Raw genomic sequence first — 22,932 nt, forward strand, 5'->3', positions numbered from 1 at the left:
TTACTGTTTTGTGAGTAGTGATATATGTTGCCTCTTTTCTTGTATTCTCATACAGGTACTGTATCTTAAATCTTGTATCGTTATAGTTTTGGCATATTTAATGTCTCTTACCTCTCCTCGTAGCTTTGTTTTTCTAGTTCCAGAATCCATTTAGTTGCAAGTCTTTGCACCATTTCTAGTTTGTTGATGTGCTTCTTAAGATGTGGGCATCATACAACCACTTCATATTCCAGCTTTGGTCTCAGAGGTCGTGAACAATTTCTGTAGTATTTCGCCAGCCATGTACAGTATTTAAAGCAGTACTGAAATTGGAAGGTGTAGCATATGCTCCATGGACAATGCTCTTTATGTCATCAGGCGACAGATATCTATCTAGAACTACCTCAAGATCTCTTTCTTTATCAGAATTTTTCCAAGGTTTTTCACGTTATTCGTAGGTTGTGTGCGACCTATTTTTTCCAACATTCCATAACCTGGCATTTATTCAAAGTATTACTCTACACACTTATTTTGCCAGTCTTCTTGAAGGGCATGACAATTATCTAAGATTCTTATCTTCCCTAGTATCTTAGCATCATCAGCAAACATGTTTATGTAATACTGTATTCCTTTTGGTAGATCATTTATGTAAACAATGAACATTACCGTTGCAAGAACTGAACTCTGTGCTTCTCCACTCGACATTTCTCCAGTCTAATATATTGCCTCGTGATTACTTCCCTAATATTTTTTTTGTCAGAAAATTTTTCATCTATGTTAGAAGTCTCCTTGTCACTCCTCCAGTATGCTCCAGTTTCCAGAGCTACCTCTATGTTGAACTCTGTTTAAAGCCATTTTTAGGTCTGGATAAATGCAGTCAACCCAACTATCACTTTCTTGAAAAATATCTGTGGCTGTCATAGAAACTTAAGTAGATTCATTTCACAGGATCTTCCAGATCGAAAGTCGTAATACTGTACCTGTCTGTTATTATATAATTTCTCTCCAGGTGTTCTACCCATTTGACTTTACAGTAATTGTTTTTCCATTACTGTGACTTCTACAGTTGTTAATGATACAGACCTATAATTAAGGTCTTCCCTGCATCCACTTTTGTAGATTGAAACTTTATTAGTCTTTCTCCATGTTATCTGCCAAGACTCCTTTATACAGAGATAACTGAAAAGTCAAATGAAGTGGAATGTTGAGCTCGGGTGCACATATAACCGAAGTTGAAACTCCATCTGAGCCAACTGCTTTGATCCTACTTAGCTCTTTGAACATTTTTTCTCACTTCCTCTCTAGACACGTATGTGCTCTGTGATGTTCTTTGGGATTCTTATTGTGTCTGGTTCTCTGAAAATTTCATTTTGCACAAACATACTTTTGGAACTGTTTGTTTAGTGTTTCACAAATTTCCTTTTTCATATTTGGTGAATCTCTTAAAAGTAGGTTGGCATTTTTCTTTATGCAAATCATAACTGTTAGATTACATACAGTACAGGGTATGCATTGCAAGTCTCATTTTAGACCATTTTAATGTGGTAAGTGTGGATGAACCCCTACCGTGTTATGGGGTTCATCCACATTTACCTCATGTTAGGGGTTCATCCACGTTTACCCTAAGTTAGGGGTTCATCCACATTTAATGTGTGTTAGGGGTTAATCCACATTTATTGTATATTATTAACAATATAATATTCACAGTATATTATGACAATAAAAGTGACATGCGAGTGCAAAGTATCTCGACGCGTGTTGCATGGCTTGTTTTCTGGTAATAATGAACATAAAGCAGTTTCCCCGTTCTTGCATGCAGTGCTCTTAACGTAATTTTCTGGTATGTTATGTTGGCTTTTTGTAACAGTTATCACACGTGTGTGTAAATTATTTCCAATACACACTTTTAAGTTATCATAGTACTGTAGTTGTTTCTTCCTGTAATGGCTTAAATGTCCATTCGTGGAGTATGCTGCCTTTTAAAAGATTAATTTTCTGTGTATGCTAGCTGTTGTGCTTATGCCATTATTATTGGGGTTTATTATGTATCAGAGAAGAGGTAGTAAATTTAAATGTTTTTTATTTTAATGTTTTGGGTTTTATGTTCTTATTTACATGTGAGCTAGATTGATCTCCAAATGCATTATTTATATATTTAACTTAAACAGTTTTCTATAATTTCTCCTTTTCCCACATCCTTAATGAGCAGAATTCATGTTATTTTTCTTTGTGGTACAGATATGAGAGGTGATAGACTCAAATTTAGACAGATTGTTTGTGAATGTCCATTCATATATACCGAGTGTTGGGGGTTCATCCACATTTACTGCGTGTTGGGGGTTCATCCACATTTACTGCGTGTTGGGGGCTCGTCCACATTTACTGTGTGTTGGGGGCTCGTCCACATTTACTGCATGTTGGGGCCTCATCCACATTTATTGCGTGTTGGGGGTTCAAGCACATTTACTGCGTGTTCGGGAATTCAGCCGCTTTTCCTGCATGTAGGGATGTATTCACCTAGTTGTATTCATCTAGTTGTGTGCACTAGTTTATGACTGGCATGATGTAGTAGAGCATTAACCTTTTGCCTTTAGCTGTCCAAGTGTGCAATGGAGAGGTAGTTGCACGAGCTGTTGGATGAATAGTTCTTACCCCTGCAGATAACAGTCGGGGAATGGTGTCTCGCTTGGTGTATGGTGCCGAATTAATTAACATTGGTATTATGAACCTGGGAACTTGGGCCATTCATTAGTGTCACAAGGAATGCCGTCATAGGATATATATTTTGTTTTGATATTAACTATAGGTACGGTACTGGTAACTCTCCTACCTTTTTCATCACTATTGCTGCTAGTTACTGTATCATTTTAGCTCATATTTTCTACAGTTTTTGTCCAATGTGCTGTCTTCAAAATCTCACCAGTAGCTTTTATATAAATGCTGATTATGGTTGCAATATTTGAAAGAGGATATTTTGAAATATACTGTATAAACACTTGTATAATATAAAAAGAAAATGAATAATTCCTTTAAATATTGTTGCCTTAGCTCTTGGTTTGAGAATAAATTAGATAAATTTGAAATAAAGTATCTCAAATTAGTTTGAGAATAAATAAATTAATTCTCAAACCAAGTAACCCTTAGGTTACTTGGTTTGATAATAACTTCCATGTGGAAATGTAAATAACATCGAAATTACTCTTTTTGAACAATGATTTTAAAGTCTACTACCCTTTACGAAAAATGGAATAGTCTTCCAATAACGAGATTACTTCTCACTTGAGACGTGAATTATATAAAATAGGTTTTTATGTTGTGATGAAATTGTGTAGTTTAATTTGTCATGGTTTACAATAATAAATCAGACTTTGTGGGTTTGAAACATCAAAATGGGCCTATTTCTAAAGGGAATAGATCGATAATGAGTTCCAGTTAGCCTGCACAGTATGTACGTTTGTTCGGCTAAGCCCTAATAAAAAACTAGTCAGGTCATTTTTAGGCCCTTATTTTGACACTTTTCCTGCAAATTTTTTTTTTTTTTTCATTAATCTTACCAAAGGAAGATTTATGCATTCTGCTTAAGATTGCAAGATCAAAAAGTTGAAATTTCAGAAATTAATTTTTTTTTTCATATTCCTTTTGGTTATCTTTAAGCCCAGAGTACTGTTAAATTCCCTATATCTTCCATCATTATTTCTGCTATTTGCCAGTTTAGCTTACAATTCCTACTGCTTTTCTCCAAAATTGTAATTTCCTTCAAAAGCTCACCAGAGACTGATTACAAGATCAGAAGGTAGAAATTCCTGAAAATAAAAATTTCTTAATGATATTCCTTTGGTTATTCCTTAGACCTCGGCCCAAAATACAGTACTGTATATTGAAGCAAAGTTCTGACAGGTGAATTTATTTACAAGTCAAGATACATTGAGTGATATTTTGCAACTGTTACATGGAGCTTAATTTAGAAATCTTTGAGCGATATTTGAAAAACACAACGTCCTCACAATGTTGCTCATGTAAAATTAAGTCTTATTACAGCCTAATTTAATGCAGAGTTTACACTCCAGTTCTTGCATCTATTGTATCTGAATTTATCCAAACCCTTTGTGCCACATTGGAAGTGGCTGAGACTCTGTCCCATTCCCCAGATTTTTAGTACAGTATCTTTGAATGCTTTTAGTACTATAGTAGTTCAACTTATTGAAAGCCTGTTGAATATGTATACAGTATTAGTTAGTGAGGGCATGTTGAATATACTACATGGTAAGAGCCTGTTGAATATACTATATGGTAAGAGCCAGTTTAAATACACCCTCTGTATGTAACCACCTTGTTCGTATCTGGAGATCCGCTGGACCAGGCTACTTTATTGATCGCGCTCTTGCTATCAAGCTATGTCTTATTCATGTCGGTAGTTGTGTCAAATGCTTGTAAATGCTGTTGCGTAGGCTTAATATTATTTTGTGTGATGCTGTTTGCTTGTTTGTTTGTGAATTGTGGTAATAACACTTATCATTAAAGTTGTACATTACAGGTATGTCTTCATGGTGTTTAATTTATCAATTGGCAACTTTGTGGTGTTTATAATACAGTACACTGAATTTTTGTATAGCCTTCATCTACTTGCAAGGTGCCGTGATGCATTTTCCATATATTGTATCTGAATTTTTTTCCTTGTTCAACAAAGTGTATCCATATTAAATGAAAATGTATTTTATTGGCTGAATAATTTTTATTTTTATTATTTTTTACCTTTTATTAATATATACAATAATACCAGGAGGGATGTTTAAAATTTTTCTTTAATTAATGTTTTATGTTACAGTTCTCATTGAGCTATTTTTATTATTTCCATGCTGGGTGATGCTAGGAATGCTAAGACATGCTAGTTTTGCTTTTCAGAATTCGTGACAGCCCAAGAACCTGTGAAATTCAAAGACGTTAGATTTTAGCCCATGGTCACGTTACCTATCAGGACAAAATAAGGTTGTGAAGCTCAGTGATACTTTATTGAGAATAATATTAGTCTGTTGTTGTAAGAGACTTAAGGATAGTCATTATCCATGGCTTTAAGTGATGGCTTAAGTTTGTGTAATATTCAGCCCTATTCTTCAAGTACATTTTCCGTTGATCTCATCAGATGGAGCTGTTTGTGTGCCAGAAATATACATATTGGAATTTGGTAAAACACCAAAGATTGAAAAGTAGCATGATAATTTGCATTTGTTTAGATTGTCCAACTCGTATGCTAAGGTAGGAATCACTCGGTCTTTTCTCTCTCAAGAGACACTTCAATTAGTGACAACAAAGAATTTCTGTACTGGTTGGAAGTATTTTAAGAAGATACATAATTTTTACAACATTGAATAACTAACAAGAAACTTTAAAAGGAAAACCAGTCAAGATATGGTATAGAGCATTTCAACAATTACAAAATTTCCAAAAGTGATCAGATGGCTGAAGCATATATTAAACAGTAGAGACTGTTGCACTGAAAGCTTGAGTTGTGGACGAACTGTGAAGGAATAGGGGCTGGAGACCTGAGAAGTGATGGATGTGGTGCTGCCGGCTCATGAAATATACATCAAAGAAGAGCCTCGAGAGGATTTACAGGTTAGTGGTACTTTAACTGTTGCTAAAATATTTTGAGATTGAATGTTGCTTATATTTGAAGCTTCAATGAAAGGGTGACGTTAATTTTAACCTGAAAGGGTGACGTTAATTTTAACCTGAAAGGGTGACGTTAATTTTAACCCTCGTCCTGACTGGTATATATGATGTTTTAATTTGTATGTAATTGTAACTAAAAATCTGTTGATACATGACTTGGGTTTATATAAGCATATCTTGGATATATGTGAACCTTTCTAGGGTGTGTTGGTTACCTGGACTAGGGTGTGTGTCATTACATAAGTGTAGTTACAGGATGAGAGCTACGCTCGTGGTGTCCTGTCTTCCCAGCACTCTTTGTTGTATAACACTTTAAGACTACTGACGGTTTTGGCCTCTACACTTTCTAACTTGGCTCACAACTGTCTACCACTCTGTTTGCAAAAGAAAACTTTCTAATATTTTTTAGCACCTTTGTTTCCTTAATTTGAATCTGTGTCCTCTTGTTACTGTTGGTGAGCCAGCACCATTAACAGCACCACCTTGACAGCGTCGTAATCACTAGTTACCTACCGACAGTGTGGAGTATGCGATTTGGGCCTTCCCAGCTGGTACTGATTGGATCATAATAGCCCAGTTGTCTCTTAGCCAGCTACCTTCTTGAAAGCAGCAAAGACCTTGGACACCAACTTCTCATTGAATTTAGGCATCATTTTAATGTTCTGCACTGGGTCGAAGCCAGTGGTGTCCCTTCTACCACTTAACACTTACACTCAACAATGGGAAATGCAATCTATACAAGGGATTGCACTAATCATTTGACCAATTCTGTCTAACTTACCTGACGAAAAGTTTGATCTCGCTGGGGATGCCAATTGTATTACGACCTGATTGAGCCAGTTACTGAGATTTTTCTGCTTATGGGGTTTTAGAGCCGCTTCTATAAACCCACCCCAAGTCAATGGTAAGTTATCAAGAATTGGCAGTAGCAAGTAATAGTGCATGGAATAAAAGGGGGTCACATAATACTAAATAACACCTTCACCGATATATTTTCTCTTAAGTCGTATAGCTACACATATGTACACAGTGTCTCTTTTGCACAGGACACCTAATATATCTGCAGTGTTCTTTGAATCCCAGTGAGTCTACTACTGTATCTTCAAGTATACATCGTCCATGTTCAATGGTAATTGCTGGCGAGTTAACCTTAGCTCTTAATATTACATAACAAAATACATAGGCCAGTCACACACCGTATTGTCACTATGTCCAAATACCCCACATCTGCTCTCCAGAAAAACACTGGCAGAGGTCTTCAGCAACACACTGACGGGTCACAAGTAATACGTCCAGGGGTCTCCACTAACATCCTGCCAGAAGTCTGACTACACACTAGCAGCACTTCCCAGCAGACGGCCAATACTGTCACCTTGTAACTCCTCTTGGCCAAATCCCGGGTATGTCAGTCCACACAATATCACTGCATCAGTACAACAGCCAACACACTGTCTACTACTGACGGCGGCCACTTGCCCTCCCACGAAAAAATCAGGAGTATTGAACTGATGTCCAAAGCGCAATAGACCCTCCTTGTCACATCTGTGGACATAAGCCATTAGCCAGACAGAAAGTATACAAGGAGAACATAGGGTGAGAAATCTTTCATCGAGGAACTGAAAATGTAATCGGATGCACAAACTCGATGTGCATCTAGCTGTCGGGGAAGCCCCTGACAGCTGAGTGGACAGCGCTTTGGATTCGTAGTCCTGAGGTTCCGGGTTCGATCCCTGGTGGAGGGGGAGACAAATGGGCAAAAAGTTTTTCACCCTGATGCCCCTATTACCAGCAGTAAATAGGTACCTGGGAGTTAGACAGCTGCTACGGGCTGCTTCCTGGGGGGGTGTGTAACAAAAAGGAGGCCTGGTCAAGGACTGGGCCGCGGGGACGCTAAGCCCCGAAATCATCTCAAGATGACCTCAAGATAAGGAGATGGTGTTGATATCGTTACTTCACTCACCAGAGGTCATCATCATCGACCTCGCCTCCTAACTGAGGTACAAACAGGAACCTTTCACAGGTGACATTGAACTTGCCACACCTCTGTCAACAGATGGCGTTTTCTACATCTTGTCTAATACCTTGGAGGTGGAGTGCAGGTCCATAGATGGCGTCGATATCAACACTTCTCACTCCACCAACAGTGTTGATATCGTAACAATTTAGCTTTAGGGACCACAGTTGGCTTGTGTCATTTGCTTACTGTTATGAACCCTCTTGTTGTCTCTTGCCATGATACTACTGTACTTATAAGCTTCTCTAAGTATGAAATGTCACTGCCCACAATGTTTATCTTGGGGAAGGCATGGGGTAGCTTCCTGGCTGAACAAAATGCAATATAATTTAAAACTAAATTATATTGCCCAATATAAGAAAATATTAATTAGCAAGAATTATTCTTCCATAATTGTTTTAAATGAGTGTTTTATTCACAGGTTAAAGTTGAAGCGGACAATGATGGCCAATGCATCGAGTCTGACAGTCATGCACGCACTGTGGCCAACGGCCATGAAGTTGAGGAGATGCAGCTTGGGGATGTTACATCCTCGGATGAAGAAACGGAGAAGCAGGTAAGACTATAGTTTTAGCTGGCATTATCTTCGATACAGATAAAAGAAATGGGCAGTTTCCTTCCAGTAATTGGAATAGGCTAGTTTTGGTTCTAGGTAATGATGCTGAGTGGGTAATAAGTTTAAAGATTATTGAGGAATGGGGGTAAGATGAATTATTCTTCCATAATTGTTTTAAATGTGTGTGTTATTCACAGGTTAAAGTTGAAGCGGACAATGATGGCCAATGCATCGAGTCTGACAGTCATGCACACACTGTGGCCAACGGCCATGAAGTTGAGGAGATGCAGCTTGGTGATGTTACATCCTCAGATGAAGAAACGGAGAAGCAGGTAAGACCATAGTTTTAGCTGGCATTATCTTCGATACAGAGAAAAGAAATGGGCAATTTCCTTCCAGTAATTGGGATAAGACTGAGTAATGATGCTGTAGGGTAATGATTATTGGGGAATGGGAGTAAGAATACCCCATTCCCATGGGGTAAGAAAGAATAAAAATATAGGGTAAGTAAGAATAAAAATATGGGGTAAGGTAAGAATGAATGGGTAACCAAGTAATGATAATGAGTTGGTAATGGACGCCTGACAGCTGATTGGACAGCGCTTCAGATTCGTAGTCTTGAGGTTATTGGTTCGATCCTCGGTGGAGGCAAATGGGCAAAATGTTTCTTTCACCGTGATGCCCCTGTTACCTAGCAGTAAATAGGTACCTGGGAGTTAGACAGCTGCTACGGGCTGCTTCCTGGGGGTGGAGGCCTGGTGAAGGACCGGGCTGCAGGGACACTAAACCCCAAAATCATCTCAAGATAACCTCAAGGATTGTGTGAAAAGGCTGCCTACCCACGATCCTCAGACTGTCCCTTGATAACTCATCCCAATAGCAAAAGTAGTTGGGATTGGGTTGTTTAACAATTAGAGGTTTCCAAAATTTACTTGAAAGAATATTTCAGGTGATTTATTTTGGTAGTTAAACTCTGATTACCACAAACTCTGCCATGTGGGTAGAACAAGGCTGATGGAAAAGGTCCCTGTCCTTGGTGCACCAAGAATGTCATTGGGAGCGTGACATGGCCAATGTGTCTTCGGAAGGGGGGTTGAGGGGAGCGAGAGCTGCTGTAGGATGGGGATCAGGCGGGACCTGCTAAGGTCCCGCCTGATCCCCTCCTGCTCATTCCCCACCCTGCTAAGGGTGGGGAATGGGCAGGAGATCCCGAGGGTAGGGAATGGGCAGGAGATCCCGAGGGTAGGGAATGGGCAGGAGATCCCGAGGGTAGGGAATGGGCAGGAGATCCCGAGGGTAGGGAATGGGCAGGAGATCCCGAGGGTAGGGAATGGGCAGGAGATCCCGAGGGTAGGGAATGGGCAGGAGATCCCGAGGGTAGGGAATGGGCAGGAGATCCCGAGGGTAGGGAATGGGCAGGAGATCCCGAGGGTAGGGAATGGGCAGGAGATCCCGAGGGTAGGGAATGGGCAGGAGATCCCGAGGGTAGGGAATGGGCAGGAGATCCCGAGGGTAGGGAATGGGCAGGAGATCCCGAGGGTAGGGAATGGGCAGGAGATCCCGAGGGTAGGGAATGGGCAGGAGATCCCGAGGGTAGGGAATGGGCAGGAGATCCCGAGGGTAGGGAATGGGCAGGAGATCCCGAGGGTAGGGAATGGGCAGGAGATCCCGAGGGTAGGGAATGGGCAGGAGATCCCGAGGGTAGGGAATGGGCAGGAGATCCCGAGGGTAGGGAATGGGCAGGAGATCCCGAGGGTAGGGAATGGGCAGGAGATCCCGAGGGTAGGGAATGGGCAGGAGATCCCGAGGGTAGGGAATGGGCAGGAGATCCCGAGGGTAGGGAATGGGCAGGAGATCCCGAGGGTAGGGAATGGGCAGGAGATCCCGAGGGTAGGGAATGGGCAGGAGATCCCGAGGGTAGGGAATGGGCAGGAGATCCCGAGGGTAGGGAATGGGCAGGAGATCCCGAGGGTAGGGAATGGGCAGGAGATCCCGAGGGTAGGGAATGGGCAGGAGATCCCGAGGGTAGGGAATGGGCAGGAGATCCCGAGGGTAGGGAATGGGCAGGAGATCCCGAGGGTAGGGAATGGGCAGGAGATCCCGAGGGTAGGGAATGGGCAGGAGATCCCGAGGGTAGGGAATGGGCAGGAGATCCCGAGGGTAGGGAATGGGCAGGAGATCCCGAGGGTAGGGAATGGGCAGGAGATCCCGAGGGTAGGGAATGGGCAGGAGATCCCGAGGGTAGGGAATGGGCGGAAGCTGCCAAGGGTGGGAATGAGAGGGAGCTGCCAGAGGTGGGGAACGGGCGGGAGCTAACGAGGGCGTGTTTTGTTTTTCTTGTATCTTTTTTTCCTATTTTATTAGTGATGATTAAAATAATAATAATCAACCACTGCACTGTGCAGAGCACCTTGAGGCATAGATCGGGGTGCGCAGAGCACCATAGGGCACTCACAGGCGCGGGTACACGGTGCTCACATTCTGCGTCTCAGGACTTCTGTAAACAGATACCATCTTGAAAAAAAAAATCGTGGGTAACATTCCTGGGTGTGAGAGCCTTGGTACTAAGTGAGCAACCATGGCTGGTGCATGCAGCATGAGCTAACAGCACTGCTGTTCAGCTTGTGACCACAGCATCGCCTAAAAAGTCAAAATATATACGTAACTGCTATTATTTAGCGGTGATAGTATTATAGAAGACCCTTAACTGATCAAAGTGACCAGTATTCTGGTAATAGCAGGATTGTGGTGATAATTAGCGCTGTGTAGTATGGTGGGAGGAGTAATCTTGGTGAGGGAGGGTGGGAGCATCAGCTGACTGTGTGGTGACTTCAGTTATTTTCTGGAGTCACTATACCAGCTTAGTGGTTCGCTATGGTAAACACAAATTTAGATATTTATATATAATGTGTGTATGTATATGGTGTTATAAAACCTCAGGTTAATTCTGGATTTGTCCAGTCTGAATCCATGGGTTTATTGCCTCTCTTTTTGGATGACTTCTCTGTCCCAGGCCCGTCTTCTCTTGAAGCCGGGCACTTGGGTGGTGTCCCTGGACCTCCGGGACACTTATTGGCATGTCCTGATTCATCCGGGGTTCAGGGACTGGGCCGGTTTTGTTGTGGGGCATCAGGGTTACCGCTTTCGTTACCTTCCATTTGGCTTGAATCTGGCACCTCGTGTTTTCACATGCCTTACCCGGGTCGTGGTGGCCCATCTGCTTCTTTTAGGGATTTGGGTTCTGGCCTGCCTTGACAACTGAATGGTGTGGGCTCCCAGTCGGTCCTCATGTCTGCTCGCCAGGGATTTGGTTCTTTCCCAGCTTGCCAGGTTTGGGTTCCTGGTGAACTGGAGGAAGTCCCATCTGGTTCCCTCTCGGGTTCAGTCTTGGCTGGGTCTTGTGTCGGACTCGCGGACTCCGGAGGCTCTGCTTCGGCTGCGGTCCCACCTTCGCCTGTTTCTGGGGAACTCCCTGATCACGCGATTGCTCGAGGGTTTGTGAGGGAGCCTGAACTTTGCCATGATGGTCTACTCACCGGTTCGGGTTTGGCTTTGTTGGCTGGTCTGGTTCCTTCGGGGGATGTCCCTTCCGCCTCTCTTGCGATCGCTGGGTTCGGCCTCTGGGGGCCGTGCGTTGGTTGCTGTGTCGCTGGTTTCCTCTTCAGGTTTTTCGAGGTTCAGTGCCTTGGTGCCTACCCAAGCCCTTGCTCGATGTGTTCACGGATGCGTCATCTCTTGGCTGGGGTTTTGTAACCAGTGCTCATCAGACCAGCCAGAGACAGTGGTGTCCATCCTTCCATTGGGCCCACAGCATGGTGCAGGGTGTTCGTGGGGTTCGATTCGGGGGGGGGGGTTGGGTCGCTCGTGGATCGATGATCAGGCTCCATTAAGTTTGCTTCCCGGTGGTTCATTGCCTAAACAGCGGGGGTTCAATGCGGTCCTTGGCTCTTTAGAGCTGGTCGCTATTGGTGACTCATCTGCTGAGTTCTCGGGGTTTGACTCTTCTGGCAGTTCACGTTCGTGGGGTGTCTTAACGTCCTGGTGGACAGCCTGTCTTGGTTCATTTCCCTGTCTACGGAATGGACGGTCAACACAAACCTGATCAGTTGGCTCTGCCAGATGTTCGGGCTCCCAGATGTGAACCTCTTCGTGTTGGCGTGGTTGTGGCGTCTCTTGGTATATGTGGCGCCTTTGACCGACTGTGAGGCCGTTGGGTCGATGCCTTTAGGCAGGACTGGTTGAGGTGGGGCTACCTGTACCCCCCTTTCCCCTGGTTTTGCTGTTGCTCCAGGCCCTAGCTCGCTTGGGAGGGAAAGGGAAAATATTCAAAGGGGAAAATAGTCCTCTTGGGCCCTTGGTGGCCGGCCCAGCCTTGGTTTCAGGCATTGCTTGCTCTGTGTCTGAACCTGGGGGTCTTCCTTTGGCTCTGCCTCTTTCAGCAGATTGGGCCAGTCCATTACATGGCTGGTTTGATCTTCTCCTCCAGTCATCGCGTCTAGTCTTTCTGACGTGGGTCTGTCACCACTTGTATGGTGAGCAGGTGGCTTCATTGGTGTCCCACCTGAGTGCTTCGTCTCTGTGGCAGTATGAAGTTTCCTGGTGGTCCTTCTGTTATTTCTTATCAATTCGTAGGTTTACTCCTGTCTCTGATAAGGTTGTCTTGTCCTTCCTTTCGTGGTTGTTCCGGCACCGTCATCTTATGCCAAATACTGTCACCTCGTATTGTGCTGTGCTGGTGGAGCCGCTGCGGCTTGCATTCGGCATTGATGTTACGTCTGCACCATTCCCCAAGCTGTCTCGTGTGTTGTTTCACCTCCGGCCTGCTCATGCGCCACCTGAGCTGTGCTGGTCGTTGGACCAGGTGCTCTCCTTTCTCTTCTCCTCAGTTTGTGGTGACCCCTTCAGTTCAGGATTGTTTGGCGAAGACTCTTTTTCTTGTTTGCATTGGCCTCTGGGGGATGTTTCCGGGCGTTTCATGCTTTCCTCTGGCACAGAGGTTTCTGCTCTTTTGGTCCTGGTGGTAGGTTTGTTCGTTTGCAGCCTTCTCCTTCTTTTCTTGGAAAAAAATGAGACTGCTGCTTTCCGGAGGGGTCCTTGGGTTGTGGATGCTTGATTGGTTAGGCCGGGGGTGGATCATGTGTCGTCCAGTTGTGACTCTTTGCCGTTATCTGTGCGCCACGGCCTTGGTGGCCGGAGACATGCTTTGGGTTGACCCGGTTTCCCTTCTTCCCTGTTCCAGGGTTCGGGTTTCACAGGTCATCTACAGGGTTATTCGGTCTAGCGAGCCTGCAGTCTATCCTTGTGCCTACGACGTTCATAAGTTTGCTGTGCTGGATGCCATCTTCGGTAACATGTCTTGGACTGACATTCGGGCACAGGGTTTTTTGGATGTCGAACAGGGTTCTGGCCGCTTGCTACATTATCAATGTTCCTGGGCCTAGTTGGGCCTGTGTCGCATTGGGTCGGTGGTTGCAGCCAGTTGTCTCGACTTTACGTTGAGGAGCAAGGGCCTCCCGCCTCCCGGGTAAGTCCCTCTTGTTTTGTCTTTGGATACATAGCTTCGGGAAGCCGAAGGGGCTTTCCCCAGAAAATCAGCGTTGAATGTAATGAAACGCCATTTTCTGGGTGAGACCCAGTGGCTCCCCAGCATCCCTCTCTCCCTCCTTCCCTTCTTCCCTCCAGTCGGTGTTTTTTCACAGTTTTTGACATCCAGCCTCCGAACTGGGGTGTGGATAGCCAGCACGGGGTCTGGCACTCCCCCTTTCCCAGGAAGGGGAAGGGGGGGTTGCACAGACAGTGGCCCGGTGACGTAGTCAAGTTATGCTCGTATGCTCATTTGCTCGTTTTCATTTGAGGAGTTTTGTCCACTGGTTCGGCTCTCAGCAATATTTTAACCAGAATAGGGGTTTGTTTTGGGGTGCTTACCTTTCTGGGTGCCTGACCCGGTCAATGGCAGACATAGAATGCTTCCAACCACACAGGGATTTCTATAAGCCATTGCTCCTCGTGCCTACCTGAGGGGGGCCAGGTTCTGGCTCGTGGTCTCCGGTAGGCCTAGAACTCCATGTGCATTGACTGATGCCAGGGTCTAATACATTCATATCGGCCTGGATACCCCCGGGAAGCCTCCGGGTCACGCCCAGAAAATGGTGTTTCATTACATTCATCGCTGTTTTTTTTTTTTTAGTTTCTTGTGATCAGAGAGACTGCATTTTAACAATACAGTACAAGAAGAGAAAAAAATTTTTTAGCAGAGAATTTATTTTTGGCGCACAGGGGGAATGTCATATTTTAAGGCTGCGCAGCACGGTGGTTAAGAAAAAATCTGCTTCAACACTTGGAGGATGTAAATCATATGCACTGTATATGATTTGCAGATTTAAAATATTTAAAATAGTCCTGAACATACACAGGGCTCACATTTGCTTCCTCAAGCCTCCAATGACCATCCCCCATCTTGGGGGGAAAAAAAAAAAAAAACCGAGTCCCTCACTTTCCATCTAGAGCCTTAATAAGAAAATGAGGGCCATTGTTTGGCAGCATTACCATCCAGTGTCGGAACGTTTAGGGCAGCCATAGAGGAGACGCTAAACTTTTAGCAACAGTAAATGAGTGATTATCATATATATATTTGAGACAAAATATGTACTATATGCAATTTTAAGATGTAGGCTTGTATATATATATTTTAGTATGAACAAGTACATGGTGTCTGTATCTATACTCATATCTCCATATATACTTATATTTTCAAAGTTATACATAATTAAGATTACCTTTGGCACACAAATGCAACCTGTTAATATGAAAAACCAAATAAATAAAGTGAGAAACCATGAAAATAAATCAACAAAGTTATTCCCTTGCGGCACCTCACCTGGTTTTTACCCCAAAAAAACACAACTTCTCCGGGTCACTACAGCTAAACCACAAGAGGTAAGAGACTTTTTATTTTGATTTTGTGCTTCTGGAGGTGCAAATTTTTTCTTGAGCACCATTGGGATGTCGGCTGTTAACAGTTGTGCAGCCCAGGGGTTAAGCTTCATTTTAAAATAGCCAAAATACTTTATTCCTTTAACAGGATATGCTGGAGTGTCGAATGTGCAAGAAAAAGTACTCTACCACTGCCTCACTTCGAGCTCACCTGAGCAAAAAGCATCGGATTGCCTTGGGGACATGCTACACTTGTTACCTGTGTGGAGCCATTGGTCAGTCTAAAGCAACTTTGAAACGACACCTTATTCGAACCCATGGTGAACATAGCATCCAACAGCCAGAACTCCTTAGAAAGGTGAGACTTGCTTTATAATTACAGCAGACCACATTGACTTGTGGGTAAAGTGAAGGCCTCGCCTCTTGCTGGTCGAAGCTTAATCCCTAAAAGTCTTAAGTGGTTGGGAACCATTCCTTCGCTCCCTCCTATCCCAGATTTTTGTCCCCCATATGTCTTCAAAAGTGCTTTTTGTCATACTGGCTTGGCACATTTTCCTGATAACTTGCCTAACCTTATCTTACAGCATACCTGTACAACATTCGCTAATTTTGTATTTGATGCCTAGCTATTTATACCTATATTCACTTTCACAAGATATGCCAATGTAGAGGTGCATCATTGATGTGCTATGATCAAAACACGTGTAGTTCTCAAAGTCCGTTCATGAAGACTAGCAACAAAGTCTCTTATTAGCGTAACTTCTTTTAATTTTTCTTGCTGACTTCCCCAAGGCCAGTCTGCACTGCTGAGTTTTAGTTCAGCTAGGTGGTTGTGGTGTGGTGCATGTCAGATGCCTTCAAATGTCCGTACTACTTTGATTACATACAGTGCATGCATACCCCTTTTAATTGGTTTTCCCCCCTCCCCCCAAACAGTGATGATTCGGTATCAAGGTATTTATCTCAAATGTTAATTAAAGGAATCTGATTAGTGTAATGTGAAATGTGATAGTAAAATTGTTAATAGAAATGGGGGAGGGATGGAGGAGGAAGAGGATGTACTTCACACCATTATTTGTTGTATATTAATGACTTTAGTGATGTAGGATTGGGAGCAGGGTCTTCAGATATGCAGTACTTGGTCTACCTACTGCTGCTTTGTCATGTGCAGGATTATACAGTATAAGTAATGAAGCTGGAGAGTGGTAGCTTCACAGGTTGTGAAACGTTTCTAGTGATGATGGAATCATCGTCGTCTTTTATTTTTTTTTTATGTAATCCTTCCTTAGATAAAATCAGTTAAGTACATTAGTGTAATTGCTTATTAGGCAGTTTTCCAAATACATTGTATCCATACTGTACAGTACATTTCTAATGTCAACGGCATTTGGCATATTCCCACATTCATATTTAGCATATTCCCACATTCATAGAATAGTTCAGAGGCTGTCTCAAAATCATTTCTTTTGCGTTCATTTAAACTCACCACAATAAACTGGTTAACAGTGCCGTCACTGTGGGCAAGGACTAGCATCACAAGCAGCCCTGTACAAGCACATCTCGCTAGCTCATGCTGAGGAACTCGACCAGTACCACCGCTGTCCAAACTGCCCGGCACTAGTCAGGAGTCGTCCTTCGCTGCTCAGGCACTTCAGGTAGATGATGATTTTGTTTTTCCAATAGTAAAATGGTAAGAAGCCAATCTGAAATACTATGCGTATTAGTGACTTTGTAAGAATGTACCATATAATCTATCAAATTTGTACACAACCCATTATTATTCTTATACCTACATAAATATGTTGGATAAGTTTAGATTTGGAAAAAACACCTGGGAAAAATTTGGTTAGGAATTGGGTTTTTGATTTATGGACTCAATTATCAGTTAACATTTACTGTATGATTGACATGGGACCACTGGACTGTTTTAAGCACAGGTAGACATGTTGTATGAGCAAGTGAGTTTGGGTGGATATAAATATGAGTTGTCTCACATGGGCCAATAGGCTTTTTGCAGTTTCCTTTTATGTTGTTGTACAATAAATAAAATGTAAAATACAATCCCTTTGGCATCTTGTATTGTATGTAGGGCAATGAGTGTAAGAGATTTGTATTCTTCCTATAAGATGGTGGAGCAACTAGCATCCATCAAAGCATCCATCCACATCTTACCAGAGCGTTGAAGATGTGGGTCTTGTAGCATGATGGTCCGTGTCCTCAACTCGCAGTCGAATGACCCGGGCTTAGTCCCTGGGCAGGAAAGAAATTGTGGGACATGTTTCCTTTTACCTGATGTCTGTGTTTACCTATCGGTAAATAGGTGCTTGGGAATTAAGCAACTGTTGTGGGTTGCATCCGGGGAAAGGTTGGTAGTTGGCCTAAGGGGACCTGGATAAGCCTTGGTAAATGCTTTCTGTCCCCAAAAGTGGAGATTATGCATGTCTTTAAGTACAGCTGAGATTATATAGAGGCCTTAAATGAGGAACTTTAACTTCAAGAAAGATTACTCTGAACTTTAAAGTTCTTTACATCTCTCTTGTATAAGAAAAGAACTGTAAAGTAATTCTTTCTGAGCTGTGAAAAAATTAATTATGATCATTTTGAGTTTCTTGAAATGAAATGTACTGTGCATGTTTGTCAACTCTCTCCCACATAGAGGAATGCTGACCTATCAGTGACTACAAGGGAGGAGGGGGGGGGGGTTAGTGGTGGGGGTGAGGTGTAGCTCTTTTATGACCTGCCTCCTGGCTTCTTGTTCCTGGTGCGCCAATTATCTCTCGCAACATTCAAATTTATATTTATTTTTTAAAGTTTGTGAATAGAATTGGCTTTAACAACAACTTTCTTTAGTGCATTTCACTGAAGGAAGTAGTTGTTGCAACCATCTACAACTTTCAAGAAACATAATGAAAAGATTAATGTTGTGAGAAATATAGCATGTCAGGTACTTGCCTAGTTGTGCTTGTGGGGGGTTGAGCTTCGGCACTTTGGTCCTGCCTCTCAACTGTCAACCAACCAGTGTACAGATTCCTGAGCCTATTAGGCTCCATCATATCTACATTTTAAATTGTGTACGGAGTCTGCCTCCACCACATCACTTCCTAATGTATTCTATTTGTTAACTACTATGTTACTAAAAAGTGCGTGTGCCCCCAATGTAAATTGAACTGTCTTTATCAACCCTATCAATTCCCCTCAGAATCTTGTATGTGGTGATCATATCCCCCCTAACTCTATCTTCCAGCGATGTGGGGTTTGGTTCCCATAGTCTCTCGTCGTAGCTCATACCCCTCAACTCTGATACTAGTCTGGTGGCATAATTGTTACAGTCTCTTCATATTTTCCCCTGCAGTAGAAGCCATCCAGGAATCAAGTTCCCAGGACATGAAGTTCAAAGATGCCCCAAGTGTGACATTGAGTTCAGGTCACGTACTGCACTCAAGGTTCACTTCAAGGCCAGACACCCAGAGTTATTACTTCATAAATGCAATATTTGCACCTCATCCTTCAAGTATTTCTACCTTTTGACTCGTCATATCAAGGTTAGTGGTTTTCACATTATCTGTTTGAAAAGTATATTTTTGAATATTATTATTTTCATAATTTAGTATTATCTATTTCCCAATTTTAATGGGTAAGGGAGACAATAGTCCAGAGAAGATATAAAAGTACACCAGTGTATGACAAGAGTTGTTTAAGATTTCCTCTGCAATAGCGATTACTTTCACACCTCTTCCGTCACAGACTGTGGCACTTAGGCTAGTCAGTACAGTGATCAACTGAATGGCTAGATAACATTCCTCCAAGCCATTACGTATTCTAGTGCCTTGTCCTCATGTCCCTTTCAAATGATATATAGTCACACTGGCTTGATGCTTTTTCCTCATACTTACCTTATCTTGTGAGTGCATTACCTGTGAAGCGGGGGTAGCTAGTAGAATCATTTAAATGGCTTTTGGCCCTTTAGACAGTTCTCAAGAAGAGCTTAGGCATAATCATTGTGATTCAGGCCTAGGTGTAAGGACTCGTGTTATCAAACAGAGATAACCTTTCAAGTCATATTGGGTACCTGTTTTACTGCTTGGTGAACAGGGGAATTGGTTGAAGGGAAATATGCCAAATCATTTCATTCCTGCTAGAGGATTAAACCCAGGATACTTGTTTGCGAGCCAATGGTGTAAACCATTGTAGTAGAAATAAGTATGCCGATAATGTTTTAACATTTGTAATGCCCAACTGCTATGTGTGTTGCATCTTGGTTGCCGTATAAAAATATTCATAGTACAATGTTTTTAATTTATTACAGGCATGCCATGAAAGTAAACCGGCTCCACCACCTAAGCGCCGGTATAAATGCGGAGAATGTGAGAGAGAATACTGTGCCAAATCCCGTTTGGAAAAGCACATAAATCACGTGCACGCAAATCCAGAGAGACGAGTCTTCCACTGCACACTCTGCAACTTGACCTTCTCGTCTAGCAGTCGTAGGTCAGTATTATGCATGATGAGCAGCTGTGTATACAATACGTGTCATTTACCTCTGTTTTACAGTCAATATTACTGCCTAATAGGGAGCAGACGAATAAAGGAACCTGCAGAATGCCTATTAGCCTATGTGAAGTAGCTTCTACTTGTCAAATCTTATAAATGGTTGTAAGTTTTAGATTGGGTTATTTTTCATAAACTTACAGTACAGTGCAAAAATGGCTGAAAAGATAGTCACAATAACAGCATAGCATATAGAGATTATCATTATATATGGTATAATTTGGATTTAGATTTTAAAGTTTAATTTGTGATTTATGAGAAAATTATTGATTTATACTCATGTATGTCTAACTTTTGCAATAAGTAGTTCAGCAATCCCACATCTGTTATGCTATGCCATAATTTGTTCCATTCATTGGTCAGTAAACTTGGGTCATGTGGAGTAATAATCATTTATTGAAATGAATTATTGTTTGCTACTTTCATTGCTAAGAGCTTTCATTCATGATATTTAATGTGTAAGGGTTAATGAGTGTGTCGTTTAATGTTAGTGTAATGTGCTCTGGTTGTCCTCTTGTGTCTGGAGGGAGGTAATCTGCCTTGTCTCCTGCTTTTATGGGGTGGCCAAGCATCCATACAGTGGACTTCAGCATATGGAGCCAGCACAGTCACACACACTGGCAGTCCATCAACAGCTGTTCCCCACCACTTTGTACAGCCAGGTGTTGAGTGTTTCTCATCAGTTACCACAAAAAATAATAATAATAATAATTTGCTGTTAAACTGATTGCAGCTTTGACATATTCTGTACTTGCTCTGCACAGTTCACACTAGGCCTTGGATTTAACTTGTCCTCGGATTTCTCACTCTCACTGTGTCAGTCCATCTTCTTCTTCCTGTGAATAAGACTTGGCACAGAGGCCTGAACCTGAGATCCAGTTTCTTGTTGCTGCCAGGCAGGTGGCCTAGCTCAAGAGACAATGGCTATGGATGGATGATTTAGTGGATTTTTTCAAGTGAAGAGTGAGACTCCTCACGTATATCAGTTGTTTTTATGAATGACATTATAGGCTCAAGAGTTTGATTTCAGCCATTTTATAACTTAATGTACTGTATTGTGCGTTTAGAAAGTTTATAATGTTATTTGCATTGCCAGAGATGCCTGGCATAAGGACTACGAATACCTTGCTTTATTGGCTATGATTAAAACACATCTAGTTTATAAATGAAAAGGTTAATTTGTTTTATGTATTTTTTGTATTTGTAAGTTAATATTTTTTATTTAAGATAGCCAGCACACTGATTTTCTCAAGGATCTACAGATGTGTCCATTTGAAGTGTTGATGTAGTTATTGGTCTTTTTGTTGTTCAGCGCAAGTGTTTGCTAAAAGTTTTAGTGATGGACTTGGTGTTAAATATTTTCCTTCTCATTCATGGTAATTTCTTCCAATCACATCCCTGCTTTCTTTTCTAGAGTTCGGCATTACCGATCAGTACACCGTGACAGAAATGCACCTCACTGTAGCGAGTGCACAATGTACTTTGAAACGGTTGAAGATTTGAACATTCACAGGCAAGAGCACAAGATGAACTGTGCAGTGTGCAACAAATCTTTCCTTGTAAGTGGCACTTTTGTTTTAGTGATCTATCTGCCCGTATCTCTGATGCGTTCTCTTCAAGGTCAGCCCAACCACTTGGACTGGTCAGTGCAGTGATGGCCTAGGTTCTTGCAGGTCAGTGTTTGATCTTCCGACAGTCCAAGTGGTTGGGCGCTGTCTTCATATCCCCTCCATGTGTTTCATAGTCATGCTGGTGTAGTACTTTCTACTCATAATTTCATTCATTCCTCTTCTATGCCTTGAAGGTGAACTTTGGTACTATATAAACATTTTGCTAATGGACCGTTTTAACATCTTAGTAAGTATTGGAGACTCTGAAGCCATCTGCAATATTAATTCATAAATCTGGGTGGGTGTCCCTTTTTATTATTATTTTTTTAAAGACCATGAATGTGTGATGATGCTAGTTTTTTTTTTTTTTTCTTAACTTTCCATATATTTTCTTAATGTTGGTACTTTTTAGTTGTTATTGGTGTTATGTGAAGTATTACTTAAATATGAATAATATAATATTATTTAATAATTTTTTAAATATGACTATTATAAAATTACTTAAATATGAATAATATAATATTATTTAATAATTTTTTAAATATGACTATTATAAAATTACTTAAATATGAATAAAATAATACTGAAGTTCCTTCCATCATTTACAGCGACGCGATTCACTACGGGAACATCTGTTGATACACAATGGACCCAAACTTCCTTGTCCATATTGCTCCAAGACCTTCACTCAAAACTCTAATCTCAAAAGACACATCCGTATCCACACAGGTGAGGAATGAATGATATAATTGATTGCTGCCTTAATTATGGTTCTGTTATTAAGAATGTCTTCAATTTCCTGCCTTTTCTGATGGTGTCTCATTGTAGAATGTTATTCACAATATTCATGTTATTGTAATAGGGAGTTCAAGTTAAAGTTCAATTAAGTTTATTGAGGTAATAAAATACATCTCAAAAGGATAGAGTAGCTTAGGCTATTTCTACCTTGTTGACCAAACCTCACACTAGAAGATAATGGGAGCAGGTCGGCCGAGCGGACAGCACACAGGACTTGTGATCCTGTGGTCCCGGGTTCGATCCCGGACGCCGGCGAGAAACAATGGGCAATGTTTCTTTCACCCTATGCCCCTGTTACCTAGCAGTAAAATAGGTACCTGGGTGTTAGTCGGCTGTCACAGGCTGCTTTCTGGGGGTGGAGGCCTGGTCGAGGACCGGGCCGCAGGACACTAAAAAAGAAAGAAAGGAAAAAAAAAACGAAATCATCTCAAGATAACCTCAAGATAATGAGACAGCAACATTTTGTTGAGAATAACAAGGGTTGTTTTTGTTGACTTTGGCCTCTTGGGCTCGGGTCGGGGAGCGTAATGCTTTCCTCCGGCACAGAGGCTTCTGCTCTTTTGGTCCTGGTGGACGTTTTGTTTGCTTGCAGCAGTCTCCTTCTTTTCTGGTGAAGAATGAGACAGCGTGCTTCCGGAGGGGTACATGGGTTATTGATGCTTGGTTATTGATTTCCTTGGCTTCCAGGTGTTGGGTGAGTGAGCTTCATGCTCTCCTGGCACCGGGGTTTTTGTTCCTTTGGTCCTGGGGGGTGGTTTCGTTCCTTTGCAGCCTGCTCCTTTTCTGGCAGAGAATGAGACGGGGGCTTTCGGAGGGACCCTTTG

The 22,932-nt window shown here is 42.2% G+C and overlaps 1 protein-coding gene across 3 annotated transcripts in view; it reads left to right on the forward strand.

The window, feature by feature from the left end:
* The window catches only part of LOC123758915 (uncharacterized), a 47,073-nt gene that overhangs the window by 15,712 nt on the left and 8,429 nt on the right, over positions 1–22,932 (forward strand). The window contains exons 3-11 of one of the 3 annotated variants that reach the window (XM_045743692.2): positions 4,882–5,592; positions 8,085–8,219; positions 8,417–8,551; positions 15,301–15,510; positions 16,659–16,807; positions 18,508–18,694; positions 19,459–19,640; positions 21,115–21,259; positions 21,919–22,039. In XM_045743692.2, the coding sequence (XP_045599648.2) occupies positions 5,530–5,592; positions 8,085–8,219; positions 8,417–8,551; positions 15,301–15,510; positions 16,659–16,807; positions 18,508–18,694; positions 19,459–19,640; positions 21,115–21,259; positions 21,919–22,039 (1,327 nt within the window). In that variant the 5' untranslated portion in view covers positions 4,882–5,529. Of the gene's footprint in view, positions 1–4,881; positions 5,593–8,084; positions 8,220–8,416; positions 8,552–15,300; positions 15,511–16,658; positions 16,808–18,504; positions 18,695–19,458; positions 19,641–21,114; positions 21,260–21,918; positions 22,040–22,932 lie in introns of all 3 variants that reach the window. The other 2 variants (XM_045743685.2, XM_045743698.2) reach the window with 2 other exon arrangements.

The sequence above is a fragment of the Procambarus clarkii genome, chromosome 22 (genome assembly GCF_040958095.1).
Source record: "Procambarus clarkii isolate CNS0578487 chromosome 22, FALCON_Pclarkii_2.0, whole genome shotgun sequence".
Lineage (NCBI taxonomy): Eukaryota > Metazoa > Arthropoda > Malacostraca > Decapoda > Cambaridae > Procambarus > Procambarus clarkii.